Source organism: Miniopterus natalensis, chromosome 18 (genome assembly GCF_054644295.1).
Source record: "Miniopterus natalensis isolate mMinNat1 chromosome 18, mMinNat1.hap1, whole genome shotgun sequence".
NCBI classification, from domain to species: domain Eukaryota; kingdom Metazoa; phylum Chordata; class Mammalia; order Chiroptera; family Miniopteridae; genus Miniopterus; species Miniopterus natalensis.
Genome location: NC_142098.1, coordinates 23860049 through 23885661, shown reverse-complemented (window position 1 = coordinate 23885661; position 25613 = coordinate 23860049). Strand labels below are relative to the sequence as shown.

General features: G+C 51.4%; 2 protein-coding genes across 4 annotated transcripts in view; one reads left to right on the top strand and one right to left on the bottom strand.

Annotated features, from left to right (window-relative positions):
• Positions 1-8664, top strand: part of COG4 (component of oligomeric golgi complex 4) — a 25014-nt gene extending 16350 nt beyond the window's left edge. The window contains exons 13-19 of one of the 2 annotated variants that reach the window (XM_016196428.2): positions 1711-1773; positions 4168-4284; positions 4885-4977; positions 5549-5632; positions 5860-5961; positions 6214-6342; positions 6791-8661. In XM_016196428.2, coding sequence (XP_016051914.1) covers positions 1711-1773; positions 4168-4284; positions 4885-4977; positions 5549-5632; positions 5860-5961; positions 6214-6342; positions 6791-6925 — 723 coding nt within the window. In that variant the 3' untranslated portion in view covers positions 6926-8661. Of the gene's footprint in view, positions 1-1710; positions 1774-4167; positions 4285-4884; positions 4978-5548; positions 5633-5859; positions 5962-6213; positions 6343-6790 lie in introns of both variants that reach the window. The other variant, XM_016196439.2, reaches the window with a different exon arrangement.
• Positions 7651-25613, bottom strand: FCSK (fucose kinase). 2 transcript variants are annotated; one of them, XM_016196408.2, is made up of 24 exons: positions 25574-25613; positions 20337-20441; positions 19840-19991; positions 19659-19709; positions 18782-18907; positions 18402-18474; positions 17919-18016; positions 17451-17531; positions 16774-16893; positions 16431-16602; positions 15905-16017; positions 15153-15254; positions 14864-15034; positions 14338-14402; positions 13590-13960; positions 12706-12916; positions 12359-12525; positions 12049-12270; positions 11548-11691; positions 11267-11386; positions 9481-9668; positions 9300-9399; positions 8580-8803; positions 7651-8405 (listed from the first exon to the last, which is right to left on the bottom strand). In XM_016196408.2, exons 2-24 carry the CDS (start codon positions 20416-20418, stop codon positions 8304-8306), a joined length of 3255 nt encoding a protein of 1084 aa, XP_016051894.2. In that variant the 5' UTR covers positions 20419-20441; positions 25574-25613; the 3' UTR covers positions 7651-8303. The 2 variants fall into 2 exon arrangements, with proteins under 2 accessions (XP_016051894.2, XP_016051901.2); XM_016196415.2 differs by lacking the exons at positions 19840-19991; positions 25574-25613 and having other exon boundaries at positions 20337-20420.

The following is a 25613-nucleotide window of genomic DNA, read 5'->3' as shown; positions in this document are numbered from 1 at the left end:
CACCCCCTACTGGAAATTGAGCCCACAACCTGGGAATGTACCCTGACCAGGAATCAAACCGTGACCTCCAGGTTCATGGGTTAATGCTCAACCACTGAGCCACAGCAGCTGGGCTACCTTCCATTTCATTTTTTACAGAACTTACTACATTCTTTCATTTCTCTGCTCAGAAATGACTCCTTGCTACCTACCACAACAAAGCTAGATGTCTGCCTGGTGGTTTATTGAGGGCCCTCTAAATCTGACCCATCCTGCCACTCCAATCCTATTTTCCACCACTTGGCTCCACAAGTCTCCATTTGGCTAATGGCTATGCGTTCATGCATTGGCTGCTCCCATTCAGACAGTTTCATTCTTTTAGGGCCCAGAAGATAAGGCCAATAAGAAAGGTGATGCTGAGGCCCTGGCTGGGTAGCTCAGTTGGTTAGAGTGTCATCCTTATATGGCAAGGTTGCAAGTTTGATCCCTGGTCAGGGCACATACAAGAATCAACCAATGAATGCATAAGTTTCTCAACAAATCAATGCCTTGCTTGTTCTCCCTCCCTCCCTTTCTCTCTAAAAAAAAAAAAAAAAAATCAATAAATATTTTTTAAAAAAGGAAAGGTGCTGCTGAATGCTTGGTGACAGCTTTCTAGTTTTTCTGATGCCAAGTACTTAAAATGTCATTCCCACCGCAGGGCTTTTTTTTTATGTCACCTTGATTCATTTGGTTGTCAAGATGAATTCCCCAACGGTACTGACCTATCATTCATCATGAGCTGGGATAAGCCCAGTGAGTCCTTGCTTACAAGGGCTGTCAGTACAAGGAAATTTTGAGATCAATACCATTTGAACCCAAATCCATTTCCCCTCATGACAGATTATTCTTGGTGCCCTTAAATGCCTTAGAAACATTTATGTTGTCATCTTCATCCTTGAGTGGTCATGACAGTACTGTTAATTCCCTAGAACCTGGTGATGTTAGCAGCCGTGTGTTGTGGTATGCTAATGAAAGGCCTTAAGTCTTATCAGTCTACAGCAGAAGCAGCCTTAGCACTGTCAAAAGCATGACCTTTCAGTATCGGCTGCAGGACACTGATAAGGGAAGCATTCTTTGGAGACAAGAGGTGTGTCCTAATGTCAACTCTCTCAGGTTCTGGGATTCTTTTATCCTAAAATCCTGAAGCTCCTGACTCATCTCTTAAAAATTGATTCCTCCCTACATCACCTCTGCCTTTCTGGCCATGCCACTAGCACACCAGTTCAGAGGCCCTGTGAACCTCTCAAACTTCAATTCCTGTCCCACACAGCCTCTAGGTTAGTATTCCCAACCCATAGCTGTGCTCATGTGCCATTTACCTGCTTTAAATACTCCTCAATGTCGCCTCATTGTCTACAGGACAGTACAGCACCCAAGTTCCAGTCTGACTTCCCCCACTCCCACAGCTCCACCTCTGAACCATTTTCCTGCATTTGTCTGTGCACTGACTCTGCTGATCCCCAAATACCTTGGGTCACTATCTCTGAGGTCAGGTTGACTTCACTGCCTTGGTGTCAGGTACAGGAGAAAAGGCGAGCCTGGTTCACTATTCTGCCCAACCTAAGACCTGATGACAGTCCTTAGCTCTCATCTGAGCCACAGGAGTGCAGCTGTCAGCCATTTGTGGCACTGGAGTGGGTACAAACACCAATAAGTAAGAAGTCACATTCTTCTGTCTTCACTTCCCAGGTGACTCTGAACAACGTGGAAATCTGCAGTGAAAACATCTCTACTCTGAAGAAGACGCTGGAGGTACAGAGGAAATTGCCTATCAGCTTTGAGGCACTACAGCCTCCCCTGGCCTCTTTTTGAGAGGGAGCCCTATAAACTCATCCTGGTGGGGACTGTGGCATGCCCTAGCATTGAGCCAGCTCCCCTTCAGAGCACTTGAGGAGATTCACTAGTGTTTAACTAGGGAATCAAGATGTAACAAGGCATCTTTGGACCAGTATGAAGAGCTCTGCCCCAAGATTTGGAAGATCAGGATTCAGAGTAGATCTTCTAGCATATGCTTAGCATGTGACCTTGGACAAGTCCTTAACTCGCAAAGATTTAGTTCTCTCATCTATTAAATGGATCTCCATCCTGCCCTACTTTGGGCTTGTTGGGTGGCATAATAAAAAAACAGGGTTGAAAACACTATAAAAATGATAAAGCTTCTATAAATGTAGGAAATTTAGATGAGATAGAGTCACCAACCTGTACAAAACTGGTTGCTATTACCATTTTTTAAAGGAAGGCTGCATAGTATATTGAAAAGTGTTTGCACTTGGAAGTCAGATACCCCTGAGTTCAACTCTCCACTTGACCACTAACCAATTGTGTAGCCTGAGGAAAGTTCTCTACCCTCCCTGAGCCTCAGTTTCCTCATTTGTAAAACAGGGAGAATGATCTCTGCCCCACAGGGTGGTTGTGAGAATTGAACAAGATAACGTAAAGCGCCTGGTACTTGAAGGATGCAGTGGTAGTAAATTATATTAAGAGTTACAAATGACAGCACAGAGCAATCCAAGTGTTAGAAGACAAGAGGCCCAACTCTGTCTCTGGGAAAGGAGGGAAGCAGGGTCCTACCTCCCTTGTGGCCCTTGTACTCTGCTTTGCTACAGAGGCACAGGGCTCCACGTGCAGGCTGGTGGTGAGTGTCATCCTTTGGGCTGGACAGACTGAGGAGGCTGGGGACCAACACAGAGAAGAAGGCCCAGAGCTGATGGGGTTTCTGAGGGTCTCCAAGAGAAGAGTCAGGTGGGAGTTGACAGTAGTATTGAAAACTGGACTAGATTATGAATTTACCCCAGAAAGGGCTCTACAACTGAATAAAATAAGAGCAATACTCACAAAGTACCAATAGCATAGTGTCTGTCACATTGTATGTATTCAACAAGGTGACTGTCATTGTTTTTAAGTCAGGGCATCTTAGATTATATTCTTGACTTCATCTTTAACTTAGTCTGTTGGATTTTGAAATAAAATTATAGGAAATGTTAGGAATTCAGAACTGAGCTGGTAGAACTAGCCAAGTGAAAGAAAAATGGATAGCAAAGAGCTAAAAACAATTCCCATAAATCCTACCCCCTTTGGATTTGCATTTTACATGTGTTCTTAACCCATCAGCAGCCCATGAGGTCGGGTGGCATTTTACAGATGAGATTAAAGAGCTAAAGATAGTAAAGATTGGAACTGCTATAGGAAGGAAGGACCTCTGCCTGCCAGATCAGTTCCTTTGCAATTCTCCCACAATGCTGCTCCTGCTGTAGGCAAAACAGCACAGGCTTTCTAAGGAAGCTACAAGAAATGTGGGCAGCTAGCAACCCAAACATGGTGAGCTTCAAGCAGCTCCCCCTGTAGAGTTATGTGCACCTGGGCTGTAGTGTGGGGATTAGGAGGAACAAGTGTCTTGGAGCCAGAATTCCCACCTTGAATCCCAGCTTCACAACTTACTGCTATGTGGCTTTAAGTTATTCATTTCTCTGTGCCCCAGTTTCCTTGTCTGTATAATAATAATAATAGTACCCACTTCATAAGATAGATACTTTAATTAATAAAAATAAAATGCTTAGAATAGGGTCTGGCACATGGTAAGTAGTTAAATCTTAGCTGTGATCATGACAATCTCCCTTGGGCTGCCAGGCTACAGTATCTAAAAATCGGAAACTAGAATAGTTAGTATGTCCTTAGGGCCTACTATGTGCCAGGTGCTGAGCTAAGTTTGTGCATCATTTCATCCAGCTCTCACAACCACCAAGGAAGCAGGAATTTGTTCTCATTTTATAGACAGTGAAATTGAAGTTCAAAAACTTTAAATCACTTGACCAAGGTCACTCAATTGGTAGGTAGCTGAGCCAGGATTTGAACCTAGGAGGAATGTCTGGCTCTAAAGGTATGAAAAGATGTATGGTACTTGTGTTTCTTATTCACATTCCCTGACACTGGTACACCCAGATTACAAAGGGGGAAGTGAGGGCCAAATAGCTAATCACCAGGATAGAATCCAGGTTTCTGAAACCCACCAAGGACGCTTGCCTAGGATCAGCCTTAGCTGTTCCTAGAGAAGGCTAGAGTAGGAGAAATGGCTGGTTGCATGTTGCCACCCTCCCCACTGTCTGCTGCCCATGCTCAGAAACCAGAAAACTGGGTGTTCTCCTCTAGAGCGACTGTACCAAGCTGTTCAGCCAGGGCATTGGAGGGGAGCAGGCCCAGGCCAAGTTTGACAGCTGCCTTTCTGACTTGGCTGCCGTGTCCAACAAATTCAGAGACCTCTTGCAGGTAAGCCCCGGGTTCAACTACTGGCTTAATCCTGTGCCTGTGTGTTGCTCTGAGAAGATTGTTACTGGCTTACTATAGGCTCTGTATAAAGAAAAAGGGAGGAGGGGTGAGGGAGTAGCATGCAAGCCAGTGAAATTGTGCCAGTCCCTTGAGACTAAAGGCCCCATTGGTTCTTCAGCAGTGCAGTTATCATGTTGACAAGCCAGCATTCTGGTCCTCTAGAGTCTTCACCTGGCCCCCACTGTACCAAGAGCCCTCAGAAAGGTGCTCTGAGGAAATGGAATCACATGTTACTCAGACCTGCTGCTTGGCCTTAATCACAGGTGCTGCCTAGTACCAGGCACTCAGAAATACCTTCTTTTGAGAGTGTACAACACCAACCTCTAGGCCTATCTCTGGCCTAGACCTGAATTGGCACAGATCTGGAGAGGAACTGGTGTTCCTGGCCTCTTTTATCAGCATTATCTGTTATACTTCAAACAGGGCCTGCAGATAGTCTCAGAGCTGGAAGAATGCCCTGGCAGTAAAGGGATGGAGCAGGAGAAAAGAAGGATGGGAGGTGTGCCTTCTAGGTATGATACTTCTCCTTGTCCTTCACAGGAAGGGCTGACAGAGCTAAACAACACAGTAATCAAGCCGCAGGTGCAGCCTTGGATCAACACCTTTCTCTCTGTTTCCCACAACATCGAGGAGGTCAGTCAGACCACGGCCGTCAAGCTCAGAATTACCCCCTTGCTCCTTTATCCCCCAGCTGGAGGGCAATGGAACTGTTGAAACAGACTAGTCTTAGTCTAGTCCTCGTTATCTTCTCAGGCCTACTTCCCTTGCCCTCATAGCCTAGGTTCTTCCCAGGAAACAGGTTGTTCCTGCAGTCAGAAGGGCTCAGAAAAACACTTAAAGGGAGTTTGCCTTGACCTTGCATCCTCTTATTAAGGCTCTTTTTGCCCTATCATAGACTTAGCCTTATTTCTTTTAACCTAAGGATTTTATTCCTAGAACATGAGATGCAAGAGTGAGTAATATGCCAGGAGCTTCACCATATTGTGTGGGCTGTGGCTATAGCCCAGGGTCGTTTGCCAATGGGAAATGTGATGCAGAAGTAGCAGTCACTGCCAGCTGGGATGTCCTAGCTGGTTTTAAGGTAGATGAGTCAGAAGCTACAGGTGAAGAAGGACCTCTTGTGTTAGAGGGGTGGAAGTGGGGTGGGAGTAAGTGGTTCTTCTTGGAGAAGCCCCCAGTGACCCATCTTGCTTCCTAACAATAGGAAGAATTCAATGACTATGAGGCCAATGACCCTTGGGTGCAACAATTCATCCTCAACCTGGAGCAGCAAATGGCAGAGTTCAAGGTGAGCAGGGGCTCTAGGGACTGGCTTATGGAATTACCCACCTCTACCCAAACCAGCAGCGCCTCATCATATTCCTGCTAGCCCTTCCAACTCTGGAAGCCCTTCCAAGTCCCAGCCTGTGGAAACACTCCCTGATGGCCTCATGTAACTGTCCATACACCCCAAAGACTACTGTATAGGCAGAGGGGTGGGTGTGACTCCCACTGATGTCTGGTCTCTGTGTGTAGGCCAGCCTGTCTCCAGTCATCTATGACAATCTGACCAGCCTCATGACTAGCTTTGTTGCAGTTGAATTGGAGAGAGTGGTGCTGAAGTCCACCTTCAACCGGGTAAGATCTGGGGAGCACAAGCCCCCAGCTCTGTTGTTTCTCCTCTAAAGATGAGTCCAGTCACTTTGTCCTCTATCTGCTACTCCCAGGCCCTACATATCTGGGCCCAGTCCTGCCCTGGCTTCTGAGGCCTTAGAGCTGATTGGAGCCACAGGGTACCACCTAAAGCCCAGCACTAAGGAAAATTAGGGGCCAGTTCTGATAGACCAGAGGGCCAGGCCTTGAGCAGTGACGGCTTATGTTCCCCTGCAGCTGGGCGGTCTGCAGTTTGACAAGGAGCTGAGGTCACTCATTGCCTACCTTACCACGGTAACCACCTGGACCATCCGAGACAAGTTTGCCCGCCTCTCCCAGATGGCTACAGTTCTCAATCTAGAGCGGGTATGTGGGGTCCCCTCAGCCTAGCCAGGGAAAGGTGTCTGGGAAGAGAGGCATAGACCAAATTTGGATCCTAGCCACTCCATCAAAACGCCAGCAGACCTGCCCGGCCAGTGTGGCTCAGTTGGTTGAACGTCATCCATGCACCAAGAGGTCACCAGTTGGACACCTGGTCAGGGCACATGCCTGGGTTGCGGGCTCAGTCTCCAGTAGGGAGCATACAGGAGGCAGCCAGTCGATGTTTCTCTCTCATCCATGTTTCTGTTTCGCTCTCCCTCTCCCTTCCTCTCTCTAAAAAAAAAAAGAATAAAAAATATATATATTTTAAAATGCCAGCAGCCCAGCCCTGCCAGAAACCTTCCTGGGCACCACTGCTCTGAATCAGGTGGAGCCCCAGGCCTTCCCTCAGGATAGCTCCCTCCTTGCTCATTTGTCTCTGTTCTTCCCACAGGTGACTGAGATTCTAGATTACTGGGGAGCCAACTCTGGCCCACTGACATGGCGCCTCACCCCTGCTGAAGTACGCCAGGTGTTGGCTCTGCGTATAGACTTCCGCAGCGAGGACATCAAGAGGCTGCGCCTATAGCTGCCAGGGTGAGCCCAGCTGGCCCATCTTACTCCAGGGCCCATTCCCTAAGTGGCCACAGCCAAGGAGCTAAGCAAGGCTCTCTGGCATGAGGAGAGTTCTAACAGCCCAGACCGTTCCTCCATTAGCAGCAGGGAAACAAGGCATTGACTATCCATTCTCTGCACTCAGACCTAGCTGGGTGATGCTTTGAGAGCAACCCTTTCTCACCAAGAGGTGAGTGCCCTAGCTCCTAATTAGGTGGGCAAGTCAACGCAGGCCAGCCTTCTGCGTGGTGGTCGTGCTCTCATCCCTAGACACTGCAGCAAACAGACTGCCTCTCTGCCAGCCTTAAAGGATTTGGGTGCATCTGGGGACCTAGGGAATTAGGTTTACTCCAAAAAGACGATATAATGTTTATGACCATCCTGATTAAAGAGACTCCTTGGAGAGATGCCAGTGTGCTGTTGTCAGGGAGGGCTGGGTGCTACAGGGCAAGACAGGCCTACCAGTTGCATTGACATGTGAAGGCAAAAGCCTAAAGCCTCAGCCCCCCCACACCTAGAGTGGCACATAGCTACTGCCAGGACACACTTTATAGCTGGTGGCTCATCCAACCCTGGACCCTAATCCCCTTCCTGGGCCATCAGCACCAGAAGCTGGATCATCCCCAGGGCAGTTTCCCACAGTGCCAGGGGAGATGGGAATTCCTCCCGGCAGGAATAAAAGAGCTTTATGAGGACAACTTTGAAGGGAAGATTGAATTTATTCCAAGAAGTTCACAGTCCTGAAAACCTATTGCCCATAGGTTTCGTGGCACAGTCCATTTTATTGGTTAAGGCCTGAGTTAGCAGTGGCTAGCTGTAGAACGCACTAGCTCACTACCACAGACGTGGGTATGGACCCCCAACTCTACTCCCACTCCATCAAGTCAGCCTGGGAGTGTGTATTGAACATGGAAGTCTCTATTCAGGGGAAAGCCTGACCTCTAAGGAAGGCCACAGGAAATGCCTCATAGGGTCTCATTAGGGTCAGCCTTGCCGAAGGACCCAGGCTAAGGCTGATTGTCATCTCCTTCCAGGGCCTTAATGGAGAGTAAGAAGCTTAAGGCCACAGCTGAGCAATGGGATTTGTAAAGGCCACAAGGGATACTGAACATAGGACCTTCTTATGTCTAGATGGAGCAGAGACCAAGCCTAGGCCACTATTAACCAGGAAGTAACAGTCCCATTCCCAGGTGGTCTCTGCTTCACCGGGATTCAGAAGGGGCTGGGCCCAAACTCAGGTCAGCTTACTTTGGGAGAAGATTCATAAAGAGGTAGGTGGGGAGTAGGAGACTGAGTGCTCTGAAGGGAGGGGCTGCTGTAGCTCCAGGTGTTCTCTTGCCAAGGGATGAGCCTCATGGGAAGGGGCCTCCGGTTGAGGTCTCACTCCTCAACAGCTGCAGGCTCAGGCCCTGAGTGTCCACTTCTACTAGGTGGATGCTGTAGTTCCCGAGGCCCTGGGAGCAAAGGACAAGAGGTGTTTAGAAGACTCTGGGCAAATCTCTGGCCTTCTGGAGGCTGACCTGAGGCTGTAAGGCCAGGGAGACATGCAGCTGTAGCCCCTAGTTAGCCAGTGGACCACAGTGGGCACCTACCCCCCACCAACTACCCCACCTAACACCATCAGGTACCTCAGTCTTGTCCAGCACGGCCTCCAGAACCTCCTTTTGCTTTGGCTCCTTGGTCAACAGATAAAGAAAGCCCCCACCGCCTGCCCCTGCCAGGCTCTGGCCATACACATGGGGGGCCAGGACATCCATCATTCGCCGCACAGCCAGGGGCTCAGAGCCTGGAGCCATGAGCTTCTTCTGCTCCCAGTACAAGGTCAGGCACTGGCCCAGCAGAGGCAGGCTTCCTGGGTGGGGACAGAGAAGGGAATGGCGTGCCTGAGCCAGAATATTCTGTCAGTGCCCATTTGCCTATAATAAAGTGCCAAGAGGCACTGCTTAACCAGGGGCTGGAAACAGGAATAATAAAGACTGCCTCACAGGGTTGTCTGAGGACTCATGTGCACAGGGCAGCTGACATGGTGCCCAGCAGTGTTCAGTAAACTGTATGGCCACTCACTTGCAACCCTGCTTAGCTCTGACTCCCCTGCACTTTCGCTATGGGGCCAATTCTCTTCCCCCACCTGCTTCTTGGTAAATAGGGCTGGAGGCCTTCCCCATGCTGCAGGTATTGTCCTGAGGTATGGCTCCCACCTAAGTGAGACCCTAGGGAAGACAGACTGTAGGCTTCTGTCCCTGGGGGCTTAACACCTAGGGCCTGTGCCAAGACTACAAAGGCCCTCAGACCTATGGCTGAAAGGCACTCACTCCTGGTGCCCTGTCCTCGGGGAAGAAACACCTCACCTTGGTGGAAGGCTTTTACACACTCCTCTGTGTGCCGCACTAGGTTGTGGGCATTCTGCACGACAGCAGGCAGCCGGGCATACCAGCTCCTCAGTACATCCTACAGATGGGGCAGGAGGGGTGCAGTGAAGATGTAGGCCTTGCTGAGCCTGTCTATCTTCTTTCTGGGGCCGGGGCTCACCTGCAGCAGATTCCGAGCTAGGCGTGTCTTGCCAGTGTACACCAGGAGCAGGTGGTCATTGAGCGTCTGGACAAAGCCCTCCGGTACAGTTATCTCTTCTACCTCCACCTTCAGTGGCAGCTGAGCCCGGGAGCGCCCCACCTTGATGCCAGGCATTAGACCACCCACTTGGTCCTGCCAGCCACCTCCTGTGAACCCAGGGTCCATCACTGTTGGAGCCTACCTGACCCAACTTCCCTCTCCCAGTCCAGGCTTCTGGCCCCCTGCATCCCTGGTAGGGAACAGCAGGGGAAGACAGCTTCCCCCAACTCAGACAGCTGGGCCAAATGAGCTGTCCAGCATCTGTCACCAGCCTTGGGAGCGGAATGAGCCCAGCAAGAGAAAAGATTTCACTCCAGAACCAAGCTTGGGATGCACAAGGCCAAGTTGTATTGCAGGCCTGATGTATAGTTGGAACTGAGGTAAACCACATCGAAGAGTAAGACCTAGTACTTACCTCTCCCCCAAGGAGAAGGGATATAGGACTTTCACGGCAGCCTAACTGGCCCCCGCTCCTTATCTCTTCTGCAAATAAGCTTTCAGCATTTCTTATCAAATGAAAAGCTTGTTCACATCATGCTTTAGTAATGAAAGGTATGGATCTCTTTTTCTCTTGCAGTTTGGTAAAAATAAAACGAGATGGTTCTGGGATAGGCCCTTGATATTTGGGGAAGGTCCTACAAGAATTTAAAATATAAAATGCAAATGGCAGGAGGCATCTGGAACGTTAAGCCAAAACATGGTGGTTAGTGTCAGGCCCCAAATGTCAAGAACTCCTTAATTGCACCTCTGTCCTTCAGAGCACCTAGCAAAGCTTATAATTATAGTCATTTCAGTGGCTATTGATTAATGTCTGTCCTCAATAGACTATATGACTTTTGAGGGCAAGAGCCCTATTTTTGCTCATTTGATCCCCAGGGCCCAATGCTGAGTGGATACTCAATAGTTGTCAATTGACCAAATGAAAGATTTGAATGGTACATCTCAGAAGAAAACTGGAAAGGCCTCCCCATTTGCCCCTCTTGTCAATTATGGGATATGAGTCATTACAACAAAAGGAGCGGGGGCTGGGCTGCAAAGTGACCAGAAAAGACAGCATAATTGGCATCTATACGTCTTTGTGACAGTTTTCTGCCCAAAATCACGATGAGGATGAAGCCTGGCATCCTGGGGTGACCACAGCACCCTAGATAGGACCAGACAAACCTCAGGCTATTCCCCGTTATGCATGGATTCCAAGGGGCCATGGTGGCTACAGGAGGGAGAAGCCTGGGGCTACTAACATTCGCTATGATTACAGCCATGTTCTGGGCCCTCAGTGCCCCCCATATGGCTGGCAGGAAGGCGAGGTGGGTACAGATACCATAGCCCAAGGGAGGGCAAGTGGGTTGGAAAGGCAGGCTGAAGGTCCTGTCCCCTACTACAAATCCATTCTGCCCAGTCCCACCCTAAGGACAGTCCTGGATGGTGACACAGTCATGAGGAATAATCACTTAAACATAGGTACCTAACACACATGAAAGGTATAACACAGAATCTGACACTTAGTAGGTGCTCCTAAAACATCCGCTCCTTTGAGGTAGAAATATTTTCAAGTTGAAAACCACCAGAGAAGGTCAGAGTGATAAGGAAGCTCTAACTGTCTGAAGGAGCAGCAGTTATGTGGCTGTCTACAAGCCCAGGGGAGCCCCAGGAAGCTCTTGGAAAAGTGCCAGTAACCTCCCTCCCACCACGGACAGTCCCATACCTGTGGTGAGCACCTGCTCCAGGTGCAGCACTGCATGGATCAGGGCCTCCCTGCTCATCATCCGACCTGCTGCCCGCTGCAAGGCGGCCAGGGCAGTGGCTGCCAGGATGCTGCTGGTGCCTGCAGAGCAGGGAGGAGGGGGTCAGGCATGAAACACCTCTGCCCAGCCCAGTCCTGCTTCACCTACTCCCTCTGTTGGGCGCGGACAGTGAGGAGGAAGGAAGGAGATGCTGGAGGGTAGGGATGGAGTGGTTGGCAGTAGGATGACAGGGCCTACTTACCCAGGCCAGAGCCATGGGGCAACTCAGACCAGGTGTGCAGCTCGAAGCCGCCCCCAAAGTTGTGCAGCAACTGCTCACTCAGTGAGAGCTTGGAATGGATGTGCACAATCCCAGCACAGATAAAGGCCGCCTTCAGCAGGGCCCCTATGGAGGGACCAGCACCCAGCAAGAAATTTAGTATCCAAAGGAACAAGCAGACACCTCACCTCCATTATTTCCCAGCCCAGCATGGGGCTCATTTGGGGAACAAAAGCCCAGCAGCAGGGGAGGCCCCATCCCCAAGCCACAAAAAGTCCTCTGGGCTACCCAAAATAGGCAAATGTGCCAGCTCTACCTCCTGTACCTGCATGCACCGGACAGGGTGACCTCGGGGCTCCTCGTCCAGACTGGCTAGCCCCCAGGCCAGGCCCCCATGGCCAGCAGGGTCTCCAGGGTTCTACCCCTACCCCCCAGCTAGCTATGTGTGCCATCTCTACTGGCAGATGTCCTGGGTGCCCTAACCTGGAGCATGGGGCTGACAGTAATCCTGCAGGTCCTCCAGGCTCCGGCACACTATCTTCATGGCCATCTTATCCTGCTGAGGCCCCACTGCCAGCCACAGCTCAGGCTCCCAGATGCGACGAGCTCTGGCCCCAATGGGCCGGTGGCCATCCACTCGCACAGCCAGACCCAGCACTGCCCCACCAAGCTCATAGGCGAGGGGTGGTGTATCACTCCAGCCTCCTGCAGCAGTTGAACAAGGCCAAGCTGGTCACGGGGCTGCCAGCCCAGCTCTGGAGTGGCCACCCTCACCCTCCTCCAAGGGGCTCACCAGAGAAATCCACTCGAGCTGGGCACTCAGCCACCACCCACTGCCCAGGTGCCGGCAGCTCCACAGGCTCCGTGGAGACAAAGTGCTGGGCTGACATCACAGCCTGGCGGATCAGGATCTGCCCAGCCCCCTCGTAGTGGCGAGCAGCTCGCACTAGCAAGACTGGCCTGCCAAGAGGGAAGGGAGAGACAGCGGCATGGAGCCCCAAGCTGGGGACAGATTGCCTGGGTTTGGGGACCTGACTGCCCTGGGTGACTTGTGTGTACCCCACCCCACCTCTCTCTGGGTTTCCACCTATGAGGATAACCAGGGGCTTCTCCAGGGGTTCTCACATTATTAACACCAACCTGCTCAGCCACTTGTCCCGCTCCTGGGCAAGTGCCTTCACACCCCCAGCCAGGTCTCCAGACTCCAAGTATGAGAAGGGCCGAATCCACTCAGGATTGGCAGCTGGCCCACTCCGTAAGCCGCCTCGGCCTTCTGCCATGCAGCCCAGTACATCTGCCACACAGGCCAGCACCCGGGCAGCCACGCCTGGGTCTCCCACTCCAGCTGCAACTGATGGACCAGAAGTCGGGTGGTTGGGGATGGCACTCACTTCCAATGCCCTTTCCCCAAGAGACTATTCAACAGTCCCCAAACACTCCAGATCCCTCACACCTCTTCACTTTTGCCCAAGATGTATCCTTGTCTTTAACTGCATGCCCCACTCCTCTGCTTGGCAAAAAGTTCTTATCCTGCCAGCCCCAGCCCGAGCCCCAGCCCAGCTGTGCTTCTTGACCCCCACCCAGGACACCCAGAGTGGTTAGGAGCTCAAATTCAGGGGTCAAACTGCATGGGTTCAGTCTCAGCACCACCCCCAACCAGCTGTGTGGCTGTTGGTGAACAACTTAAACGGGGATCATTTTCCACAGTTCCTGGGATCATTAATGAGGTGCTGCCTGAGAGAGCCGGCCACATCCCCATGGGGCTCTGGGACCTACATTTTGATACCCAGTACAAAACATGTAAGCTTTGCTGATGCTAATAGGAACCAGAGGCTCAGCCTCTCACCAAACTCCTTACTGACAAGGATGAAACTTCCCAGAAACCTGAAAGCAAACTCCACTGTGTCTCTCTCCTGCTTTGAAGTCTCCTGGCTCCCAAGTACCCTTAGATCATCATCCCAGAGGGCAGGTAGGGCAAGGGATGCTGGGTCTGGCTTCTAGGCACAGAGACTTAGCACACTCACCCTGGTCCAGCATGGCCAGCAGGGTCCCAGGACAGCCCTCTCGGACAGCGGCCTGGATCAGTGGGCGCAGGCTGAGGTCCTGCCTGGCCTCCAGCACCTTGCGTGCCTTAAGCAGGGCCTGGCGGAAGAACAGGTCCCGGCGGGAGGCCAGTGTGGCAGCCCGGTTCAGACAAGGCTGCAGCTGCTCCCAGGACAGACGCCAGGAGGCCCGCCAGGCCCACAGGGCCTCACCCCCATCCTCCTGGGGGTCTAGCATCCACAGCACGTCCCGGGGCCCCAGGGCCCTTGAGGGGTGGAGCACAGGAAAGAGGCGGGCACTGAGAAGGCAACGCTCTGTTGGGGGTGTGTCTGGGTTCCACAGGTCCCAGTTTCTGATGTGGGGAGAAGACACATAAGCAGGAGGGAAGCTAGGGCTCCTGCTTCCTCACCAAGTCGTGACCTCCTGTCAGCTGGGGGCTGGCTAATTCACCGGGCGGGGGCAAGACCAATTCCTTGAGGTGGCACAAGCAGGCAATTTGGGGAGGGAGGCGAACTGCCCTGCCTCCTTTCCCAAGTCTCTGACAAAATCCCAAAGCCTGAGCACAGCCAGGGATTAGGAGTTGTCCAAGGGGAAGATGCTGGGGAGGGTCAGGCTACCCAAAACTACCCTAGGCCCCATGGGTTGGTGGGATGGCAGTGATGAGCCTGAAAGAAGCGGCCACCCTGGCTCCCAAGGCCCACAGAGGCCCATCAAGGCCATCAATCTTACCGAATGCCTGTCTTCTGGAAAAATTCACTCCATGGCATGTTAAGATATGTTCCTGTCCCCTGTCTCTGGGGGAAGAGGAGGAAGCAGAGCTTCAGGGACCACAGGAAGGGAAGGGTTAGGGACACTAAGGCCAGAGAGGACAGGAGAGACTTGCACATATGAGAGCAAGTTCTGAAACACTGTGTTAAGCCCTGGAGCTCAGCGCTTCTGCCCAGGTGCCTGGAACGGGGCAGAATCCCAGTTCTAGGCCCTATCCACTATAAATGACTGTGCAGCCCAAGGTAGGTCACCTCCCTCTCTGAGCCTCAGTCTCCAGCCTGTAAAATGGGGATAAAAATCCCCACCCAGACTGCTTGGCAGAGCAGATGAAGAGAGAAGTAAAGGCATGGAGAGATTCTACTGGCTACAGCCTATCCCTCAGGCCAGCACTCAGCAAGCCCTGCAATGGAGTGGGAGCTGGGCTGGGACCCCCAGGGCTCCCCAAAGCCTGAAGATGGGGGTGAGGGGACACAGAGCAGGCACCTACTTCCCAGCTGTCCAGACGGCCAACGAGGGTGAAGGCACGGACAGGGGTGCCGTGCAGCCGCAAATGGTGCCCCTGTAGGACAAGATCATGCAGCTCCAAGCCGTGGAGTGCCTTGGATTGGGCCATGTCCAGGCCACTCACAAAGCAACCAGCACCTATGTGAATGGGGCCCTGGCAAGGGAGAGGGCAGGCATCCTGAGTGGCATGCAGCTCCAGGCATACCCCCAACACACACGGGACCCAGCCCCTACAGCCCTGCCCTCCCTCTGCTCCTGCTTGCAGGCCTCACCCGGAGATGGCAGTGCTGCAGGACACTCCCAGGACCCAGTCGGACAGGGCCCTCCAGCAGGCAATTGACCACAGAGCTCCCAGCCTCCAGTAGCTGCAGCTCCTGTGAAGCCAGGGAGAAGGTTATGAGGGCCCAGGGCCAGGGGCTGCCCCAATCCTCCCCCCCAGCCAAGGCCCCAGCCCATGTCCATCAGTCAGCTAGATCCCTCTCTACATCTGCCCTGACCCCAGCATCAGGCCGACTCCCATCCCGCCCTATTCGTGTTGTTCCCAGGGGCATACTCTCCCTGCATAGTCCTCTAGAGCAAGTCTGAACTTAGTAATGGAGGTCCCATCAGATGACAGCTTTCCCGGAAATCCTCTCCCACCAGTTCAGGTACCCCTACCACTTTGAGGGCCACCTCTGAACTGTTATCTGCCCCCTTCCTCAGTACCATGGCACTGACCCAGGCCCATCACTTCAAATGTGCCTGTCTCCCCACGCAGACCCCAAGGAAAGGATGTGGAGTCTCTAGCTTCTCAATCAGGCAGACCTGGATGTAGAATCCTGACTTGGCCACTTACTGGCTCTGTGGCCTTAGGCAAGTTACTTAACCTGCCTGAGCCTCCCATGCCTCATGTCAAGTGGGGATAATAACATCAATATTCATAGATAATCTGTTCCCAGCATGGGCTATTCCTTCGCTTTCTAGGAGCCCCTATCCCACCTGTCCTCAGACACTTCTGCTGGTCTAACCTCCAGCCAGGTCTTACCTCCACCTGGGAGTGCACGACCTGGGCCCCAGCAACCCCAGGGAACGTGAGACTGTGCAGGAACTCACTGGACGAGTTGGTCATATAGCTGTAGCTGCCATCGGGGATATATGCTATAAAGATATAAGCAATGACCCCAACCCTATACCTGCTGCCACTCTGATGCCAGGCCAGGCCTCTGGCCAGAAGATACATCTTCATCAGGCCCTGAGAGGGCAGGCATGGCAATGACTCCATTATGCCAATGGGGAAGCTAAAATCCAGAGAGGCTCAGCAACCTGCCCAAGTCACACAGCTAGAAAATGGAAAGACTAGGACCAGAGCTCAAGAATGAGACAAAAGGAGGAGAGTTAGCGGGGGGGGGGGGGGGGTAAGTCAGGGCTCTGGGTTGGGAAAGGATAGTTGTCCGATACATGCACTGGGCCTGCCTGGTCCAGGAGACCAGGGACCAGGCAGGAGGCCACCTCATTCTTGGGGTCCTCACTCCTGTGGTCTCCCCCTCAGAATGCCAAAAGGCTGCACCCACCCATGGTGAGGGGTTGATCACGAAGCTCCGTCCACAGTTTGGCCCGGGCAACCTGAAGATAACCTGAGACATCTCCATCACTTTGCCCCATCTCCGGAGGCCGCCCCATCAGGAAGTCCTCTCTGCTCACACTCCGAGCCATGCACAGCAAGATGTCGAAAAATAGAGACAGCTGGGGAAGAGTAGGAGACACAGCTATTGGGGGATTCCTAGGCCAAAGTGGGACAGTCCCATCCCCAGAGACCCTGAGAAGGGAAGGGAATAGCCTGAGGTCACATAGCCAGGTTGCCAGTGTCAGGGCTTCTCCCCCAGGCCAGGGCGCTGAGCCCCTACCCCTAGTCACCTGGACAGGCCGGGCTCCAGAGTCCAAGCCCATGTAGGTGCAGGCATCGAGGGGCGGGCTCACGTGGGTGGCCAGGAGGCGTTCAGCAGTCTCCACAGAGAAAAAGGCAACCCCAGAGACCTGGAGGAGCCCCCATGAGGGTCAGGTGTGGGGACCCTGGGGTCAGGCTTGGGCCTGAGTTAGGGAAAACAAATGAAGATGGACCAAGCAAGGCTGGTTGCCATACCAGGCAGGGTCCTTCATCTTCTGAGCCACTCCAGCACCCAGATTCCAGGCTTACCGGAAGGGGATCCCTTGAACAGGCACCTTCTGGGACCCTTCCCTCAATTTTCAGGCCTCCTCCATAACCTAGTTCTCCATCATCCCCATGGTCTGGTCCCAGACCGTTACCACCACTCCTATCCTTGCCCTTCATTCTAGAAGGCTCCCCCGAGCTGGGTTCCAGGTGTCCTCCCAACTGCATTCCTGAACTTTCTCACACTCTGGTTCTAGCCTTTTCAGTTTAGGACAAGACCCTTTCCTCACATTCTGGCCCCACCTGCTCTTCTACCACAGATACTGGTTCTACCCTGCCCTGGAATCTTCTAAAAGGAGTGGGGCTCTGCCCGTAGCAGGAAAGCAAACCCTCCCTTTTCCACAGGGTTCCCAAAGCCTCCCAACCTGGGTGGCAGCCGTACCAGTGGCACGCGCCCATCAGGCCTAGCGCACCGTTGTATGTCCGCCTCGGTGCCCTGGTAGTAAATGTCTAAAACGAAGCCCTATGTGGGAGGGAAAACAGAGTTAGGGAAGGGAGCAAAGGACAATCAGGAACAGGGACACAGTAAGGGTGTTCTCCAAAGGAAAACCTAGAGTGCATGTCTGGCAGGTACCAACATGCTCCCAGGGATCACTGTCCCACCCCGACAGTACAGGGGCTTTGCATATCTTCAGAGCCCCCAGCCCAAGCACAGAGCCTGGCACTGGGTGCATGTGCAATTCAAGTTTGGCAAAAGACTAAGTGAGCACAAGAACTGCTGCCATGGAGGAAACTCCTCCAAATCCAGACTGTACCAGAGAGTCCAGGGCAAGAGGCTGCCCAGAACACAGGGCCAGGAGGCCATGCCAGGTCAGCTCAGCTGCCCACACCACCACCCCAGGGGCACTACCTGGGAGTCGGTGAGGTAGACACCATGGTTCCGGGCATAGGCCATGCTCCCTGGAAAGGCGATCACTCTGGCTCCCCGGAAGCCGTCCCAGCTGATCCCTGTGGGTAGGGCAGTCAGGAGGCTCCCTGGGTGCCCCAACCCAAGGCAGACAGGCCCCAGCCAGGTAAAAAAAAGAGCTAAGGGCAGGGGCAACTAAAAGGAAACTATGGTTTCCAAGCCACATGGACATTCGTCTGGGAGAATGACAATGTCTCCCCTCCCAAAGCAGGGCGGAAAGGATAGGGCTGGCGTTCCTTTCTACAGTCCAGAAGACTGAGGCCCAGCAGGGGAAGCTCTGCCTCTGGGTCTGGGCTTCATTCTCCACACCTACAGCTTCTCTTCTGAACAGGGCAGTGGGCAAGGCCGAGAAATGGCGAGCTAGGAAAGGCACAGCCAGCCTCTGGCTGTAGCAAGGGAGGAGGTCACAAGCCTTCTCTGGCTCACCTGGGTTAGGAGGAACGGACAGCAGCATGTCGGTGCTGCAGACCCACACACCTGGCGGGGAGCCTGGGCCCAGCTGCGGAAGAGAGAGTGCAGCTGGTGGCCTGGCCCAGCCCTTCCTCTGCTCCCACACAGCCCAGTGTCAAGCCTGTCCCCTGCTCTAAGGAGGCTCTGGCTGCTGAGGTAACAGGGGCATCCCGAGACCTTCCGTCCACCTCCTGGGATCACACCTCCCCCTAGTCTTGCCAACACTAATTTCCTGAAGCTCTAACTCTAGCCATCCCCAAAGCCGTTCTTCCTGGCACCCCATCTGAGCCAGGACAGACTATAGCTGGTGGTGCAGTGAGAGAGAGAGAAGTCCCCAAGGCACCTGGCAGCCTCACCTGATAGCTCATGATGTCCAGCAGGCGGTCCAGGTTGCAGACCACAGCCTCCACGGGGGCCTGAGGGTTCTCCACAGGGAGGCAGGTGAAGGCCCGGCCACAGTCATCGAAGGGGAAGTCTCGGCCCTAGTAGGGAAGCAGGGACAGATGAAAGGCCCTTGGGATAGAGAGACTGGGGACACCTCATGGGCTGTGCAAGGGTGGAAAATCATCAAGCTAGCAGACTTTTAAGGTGCGTTCTCTCATGTAATTTTTCCAATTACATGATTATAGTAAAAACTTAGAAAATTCAGATATGCAAAAAGAAAAATAATCCCTCAGGAATAATAACCATTCCAATCATTTTGAGGTATATCCTTTCAGACTTGTATTCATATATTCTTTCTTTTCTTTTCTTTTTTTTTTTCACAAAAATGAGATTCTGAAAAGATAGAGATAACAGAACTGAACACACACACACACACACACAACTGGGGAAATAAGATTGGGAACTATATAAAGCCAGGTCCCGTGTTAAGAGTTTAATTGATCATCTTAGCATATCCACACAAAGGAGGAACTGTTGCCATCCTCATTTTACAGATGCAGAAACTGAGACGTAGAAAGGGTCAAGTGACTTGCCCAAGGTCACAGAGCTGGTAAGTCTCTTTCCGGGCAATGCAAAGAATTAGATGGATATATTAATCACTTTCTAATATTCCACTGCTGTTAATATTTAGCCAGTTCCCTATTTTTGGACATTTGGATCAATTCTGATTCCGATTCTTCTGGATTTACACAATAAACACCTGGCAGACACACCCCTTAAGTCCTGTCTAACCCTGAGAACCAATGGTTCCAGCCTTCTGCACAGCACCCTGCCCAGCATCTTACTAACCATGTGCAGGATGAGGATCCAGGCCGAGTGTAGGACATCAGATGTGACCACCTGTCAAGAGTAGAAGAGCCCTGTTGACAGAGGCCTGGGCAGAAAGTACCCAAGGATGGCACCCTCTTGTCTGAGGAGAGACCCCAGCACAAACCCACTCAGATATGAAAAGAACAACATGAGCACTCACAGTGAAGCCTGCCTGGGCACTCAGGTGTTCAGCAGCCACCAGCAGGGCATTAAGGGTGGCTCCTCCACTGCCCACGCGAGTCTCAGGGTCCTCCACGGCCAGTAACAAAGTCCTGGCGGGGATCTGCTCTCGTTTCTGCCGCACTTCCAGCTCTGTGGTCAGAACACAGCCAGGACCTTCCCCCCTGCCCCTGCCTCCCAGCCCTGGTTCCAAGCAACTATAGCAAAGCTACTAATAATTATTACATTATCTTTGACTCAGTAGCTTTTCATGTTGTAGCTCATTAGATCGTCTCCCAACTCTGTGAGGTAAGTATGATTATTCCCATTAGCAGATGAGAAAACCAAGTCTCAATAAAGTGACATAAAGCATCAAAGGTCACATGTCTAGGAAGAAGCAGAATCTGGGTTTGAATCCAGGTCTGCCTGGCTCCTGGAGCTATAGAGGTGTGGTAGGGGTTCTACATTAGGGCAGAGGGGGGAGGGAGGGTCCCCTACCTCTCTGGAAGACCTCGACACTGTCCTTGTACTGGCATGTCAGGATGATAACCGTCCAATCAATCCCCTTGGGCTGCTCCATACTGGCCAAAGTTGAGGGGCTTCCTGAGGCAGAGATAGGGGGTGTAAGTGAATTTTTTTATATTATCATATCCTAAAATTGAATTTTTGGTGTAGAGTTTTGTGAATTTTAACACATGCATAGGTTCTTGTGGTCACCACCATCTATACCAAAAGAGAACTCCCAGATGCTGCCCCTTCAGTCACACCTTCCTCCATCGCTCATCCCTGACAACCATCGATCAGTTCTTTATAGCTAGAGTTGGAATGTAATCTTTTTCAATTGGCTTCTTTCACTCAACATAATGCCTCTGGGATTCATCCAAGTTGGTTGTGAATATCAGTAGTTCTACCTTCCCTCTTTCCTTCCTTTCTTTTTTTTTGCCAAGCAGTATTCCATTGCATGGACCTTCCACAGTCTATTTCTCCATCCACTCACTGAAGGACATTTAGGCTGTTTCCAGGTTTTAACAGCCATGACTAGAGCTGCTATAAACATTCATGTGCAAATTTAGTGTGAACATAAGACTTCATCTCTCCAGGTGGATACCTCAGTATGGGATTGCTGGGTCATGTGATAAGTGTATCTTTGACTTTCTCATTTCAGGTGCATATTATTTCCTCAGGAGAGGAAGTAAGGGGAGCAGGGTGAGGTAGATAGTGGGTTCCACCTTATAGCAAGAGGCTACCCTTTCTTTACCACTGGAACCTCATCATTCAATCATTGGCTGTAACCTGGGAGGAGGAAAGGCCTAACCTCCCAGACTCCTGAGGCTGAAGGGAATTCCCTGGAGAAGGGAGCAGTTGTGGGAGGGGTGCACCACCCTGCTCAAGGGGTCCAGGAAGGGTGCCAACAGTGCTCACTACAGGGACCTCAGAGGGGATCTCTCCTCCCAGGGGCTCCGAACCTGAAAGAGGCTGCAATCCCACCTGCCAGCATCTTCCTCTGGGGCACTCTGAGCAAGTGAGGTGAAGATGAAGGCAAAGCTATGGCTTTACCCCTTCCTATCTCCCCCAACACTTCTCTCCTACGAGATGGAAAACCAGTCTGACTCCAGAGCTCCTGGCTTCCCCAAGAACTCTGTAGACAGGACCCTTGGAGTGCCCTCGCATCTACCTCTGGCAGAGTCCTGGCTGCTGTCCTACAAAGCAGCCCACCCCCACCTCTCCCCTCCACCCCTCATGGCTCAGTGCCAGAGAGATGGTGGAGCTAGCCGCATGCCTTCCCAGAGCCCCAGCCCATGCCACAGCCAGAGCCAGCAGGAAACCTGAACCTCAGCAAGTTTCTTCTTAGGCCGGACGGACTCCTCTGCCACCAAGGTTGACAGAGCACCACTTAGCAACACCCACACTCCTATGAGCTTTCAGGGAAAGCCTCAACCACTAACAGAAACTGCTCTGTTCCCTGCTCAGCCCAGGAGGGAAATCCAGAGGGGAAATCTGAGCTAGAGATTTTGGCCAGGCACCTGAGGGCAAAGGCATTCCCCAGGATGCCCAGATGGCCTTCCAAGTAAAAGGATGGCAAGGGATTCCAGCCTGACCACCAACTTACTGTGGTATCTTTGGCACTCCTAACCCACTCAAGCCTCCTGAGGCAGGGAGTGTAATTGACCGATGCCCCCAGCTTGTTCACATGGAGGCCATGCTTCCTACCAACTGCTCCCAACCAATGACTCAATGCAGCAGGGACACGAAGACAGACCCATTCCAGCAATTTGGGGATCCTCTGACAGGCAATCCTGGCTCCCGGACTCCCCATCCACCCAATAGAAACTGTCTTAGAACCTCACTGCAGTCTGAGACCCTTCCTACTCAACCCTCCTTCCTTCTGGTGTTGCTTCACAGGGAGCAACTGACAGTTTTCCCTGCTTCCTCCAGCTCCCTCCTCTTTTTCCCTCCCCCAATAAATCTAATCCCATCTTGGTGTCTCAGCTTCTCTACGAATTTGAACCAATATGGGGAGTATAATATCATCTCCCTCTTGGTACCTTCAAAGGAAAATTCACTGTACAAACCTCTAACTTAATGTGTGGGATAGATGATGAAGAAACTGAGGCACAGAGAGGTTAAGTCACATGCCCAAGGTTACACAGCTATCAAGTGGCAGAGTCAAATCTGAACTCAGACACTTTTGTTTCAGAGTCCATTCTCTTAACCACTACACTGAACCTACTATATAGGACTGAAAAAAGAACAAAAGGAGTAAAGGGAATAAAGTGCTCCACACAGGTGGCAATAAAATGGAGATGACATTAATGATGACAACCATTAGGAGTGGGCTCACCCACTCTGACCACAATTAAGACATGATGATTTTTCATTCCTACAACACCCCCGGGGTAAGTGTTCTGTCCACTTTACAGGTGCTAGTAGATGCTACAGCCAGGACTGGGACCTGGGTCTCTCTGATTCTTATTCAAGTAATGGTGATAATGATGTTTGGACCCAAGCAAAGGTGATAAAAGAGAGCAAGGAAGAAATGCCCCAAGGGGAGTCCAGAGGTCTGAGTCCAGACTTGGTTTCAGCATAGTGACTGGGAGACATGGACAGCAGACAGGTCATACCCTGAGGAGGGAGGGCAGCCCTATCTAGATTGCACCCAACTAGAGACCAGGCAGAGAAACAGGACTCTGCCCCTACCTGTGTGATCTTGAGCAGGCTACTTAACCTCTCTGAGCCACAATTTTCTAATCTGAAAACTAAGGCCAACAATAGCAACCTCTTAGGACTGCTGTTTTTGTATTAAATAAAACAAAATACGTGACACAGAGCAGGAGCTCAATGAACAGTAGGTCTCTCCAGCAGGAAAAGGAAGCAGGAGAGTTTAACCTCGCTCTGAAGCCAGTAGGAGTGAAGGCTCTGAAACATCTGAAATATTCTCTGGGTCAAAGATGCGCCTGAAGAAGAAAAAGATCAGGGAAGCCTAGGGAAATCAAGGCTGAGGAGCATGCCTCGCCAGATCAGCCAAAAGGCTATTTTATGATAACACAAAGGGTGGAACAATACTTGTAGTTAATATTTAGGGAGTGCTTTTTTCAGGCACCATGCCAAAGGCATTGTAGTATCAGCTCATATGATCTACTCTATAGTCCTGCCTATGAACTGGATCTTATCACATTCAAGGTATAGGTAAGGAAACTGTAGCTTAAAGAGATGAAATAGTCTGCCCAAGGTCATACATAGTACAGGCAGAACAGGTGTTTCCAAGTCTAAGGTTCATGTTCTTAACCACCCTGTAGGAACAAGACCTCTCTCCTAGGGCCTCTACCCTCTGTCATGCCTGACATCTCTACAGAAAACTTAGAAAATAGTCCTTCATTTTCAAAATTCTCTCCACATTTAATCCAGAAATGTGTTTTTGTTTTTTAAACTGATTTTAGAGAGAAGGGAGAGAGAGAGAGAAACATTAATATGAGAAACATTGATGGGTTGCCTCCAGTAAGTGCCCCAACTGGGAATCGAACCCACAACCTTTTTGGTATATGGGACGATGCTCCAACCAAGCCATTTGGCCAGGGCTCTGTCCAACTTTAATAGAACTCCATATACTAAGGCTAAGTTGGACTATTATTTAATGTCCTCAGCCACATGCTGTCTAAAATTGGGATAGCTAAGGGGAGCCACGGACAGAAAATATTAAGACGTCATCATATAATGTTTGAAGAAAGGTAGGGCAGGGACCTTGCATTTTAGAGCTTTAAAGAAAAAATCAGGCACATGGAGGGATCTGATTTGCCTTCTGGAAAAAAAAAAAAGCGAAAGAAAGTTGATCAGGAGTAAAATCACACTAAAGTACACAAAAGGCAAGTACAGTAGTCCCCCCTGATCCACAGGGAATACATTTCAAGACTCCCAGTGGATGCCTGAAACCAAGGACAGTATGAACCTTATACACACTTTTTTACCCCCTGTACATACATATATACCTATGAAGACTTGCTTTGGATGGTATCCTTTTCCCTTAATCAACTTGTTCAACTCTGCCAGAAATGTGGCAGACACAGTCTCTCTAGTACTTTTTATATTTTTCAATCCAAATCTATTTATGAATCTGTGTAACCACCCCGCTTTTGCAGTAAATAGCTTGGTGTCACTCTTTTCAGAGGACCCCTTGCTGAAGTCTTTGTATAGGCTCGATGCTTTCCATTGCCATCAATCAGAACACGTTTTCTGTTCGTGCCTTCTACTCACAAATTTAATGCCTTTTCCATCTTAACTAAGCACTTATCACTCACTGTGGCTGTGTAACTTGCAATGTGAGGGGCAACAGCAAAACTAGCATGAATTTTTTTCTTTCTTCACAATTTCACAGAACATTCGTTCTTACAGTAGATCTTAGCAACCACAGCATATGATTTTTTTCTTTCCTTATTAAGTGGAGGACTTCCACCTTCTCACGTACAGGAAGCACCTTCCGGCTACTCTGGCATATCTGAACCGCCAGCTTCACTGCTCTCGCACTTTGGGGCCATTATCAAGTAAAAGGAGGGTTACCTGAACTGCGCTACCTGACAGTGGATCTGATAACCAAGACGACTACTAAATTACTAACCAGCTGGTAGCATATACAGCCTGGATTAAGAGGGACAAAGGGATGATTTACGATTTACGCCCCACGCGGGAGGGAGCGGGTGCGGAGAGGTCTCATCAGGCTACCCAGAACTTCAGACGATCTAAAACACGCACTGTTTATTTCTGGAATTTCCACATAATGTTTTCAGATGGAACACCTCCGGTAATTGAAACCGTGGAAAGCAAAACCGGGGATGAAGGGGGGGGAGGGGCTAGTGTAATTGAGATTTGTGCATAGTGACGAGATCCCACGGGGCACACTGAGGCGGGAAAAGCGGCCTCACGGCAAAATCAGCAGCGCGGGCAAGCAGCACCCCACCTGCCTCTGAGGAGAGGAGCCCCTGGAACCCGTATCCCCTCCCCGTCCCCAGCGTTCCCAGGTACCAGTACTCCCACTGAAAGACCCCGGCAAAGGGGTAGCAGGACCTGCCGCCCCCCGCCCCCCCACACTACAGCCAGTGTGTGCCCAGGGGCGCCAGCTGAGCTCTCGGAAACTCTCTGCCTCGGTCCTGCCCCTCCAAGAGGATGGATCGGGAAACGGCAGCGAGGGGTGGACTGACGTGTGCGAAGCGGAGACTCGAGGGGGCCCGCGCGTATCCACGTACCTGCCTCCACCGGGTGCTGGGCTCTGCGGGCTTTTTTATG

Excerpts from the sequence above, each read along its gene's own strand:
- FCSK (XM_016196408.2), bottom strand. The coding sequence starts at position 20,418 with ATGGAGCAGCCCAAGGGGATTGATTGGACGGTTATCATCCTGACATGC. Across the intron at positions 12,526-12,705 it reads CGGGACAAGTGGCTGAGCAG|GCCAGTCTTGCTAGTGCGAG; the intron begins GTTGGTGTTAAT and ends CCCTCTTGGCAG. Across the intron at positions 11,692-12,048 it reads CTGTCAGCCCCATGCTCCAG|GGGCCCTGCTGAAGGCGGCC; the intron begins GTTAGGGCACCC and ends GTCCCTCCATAG.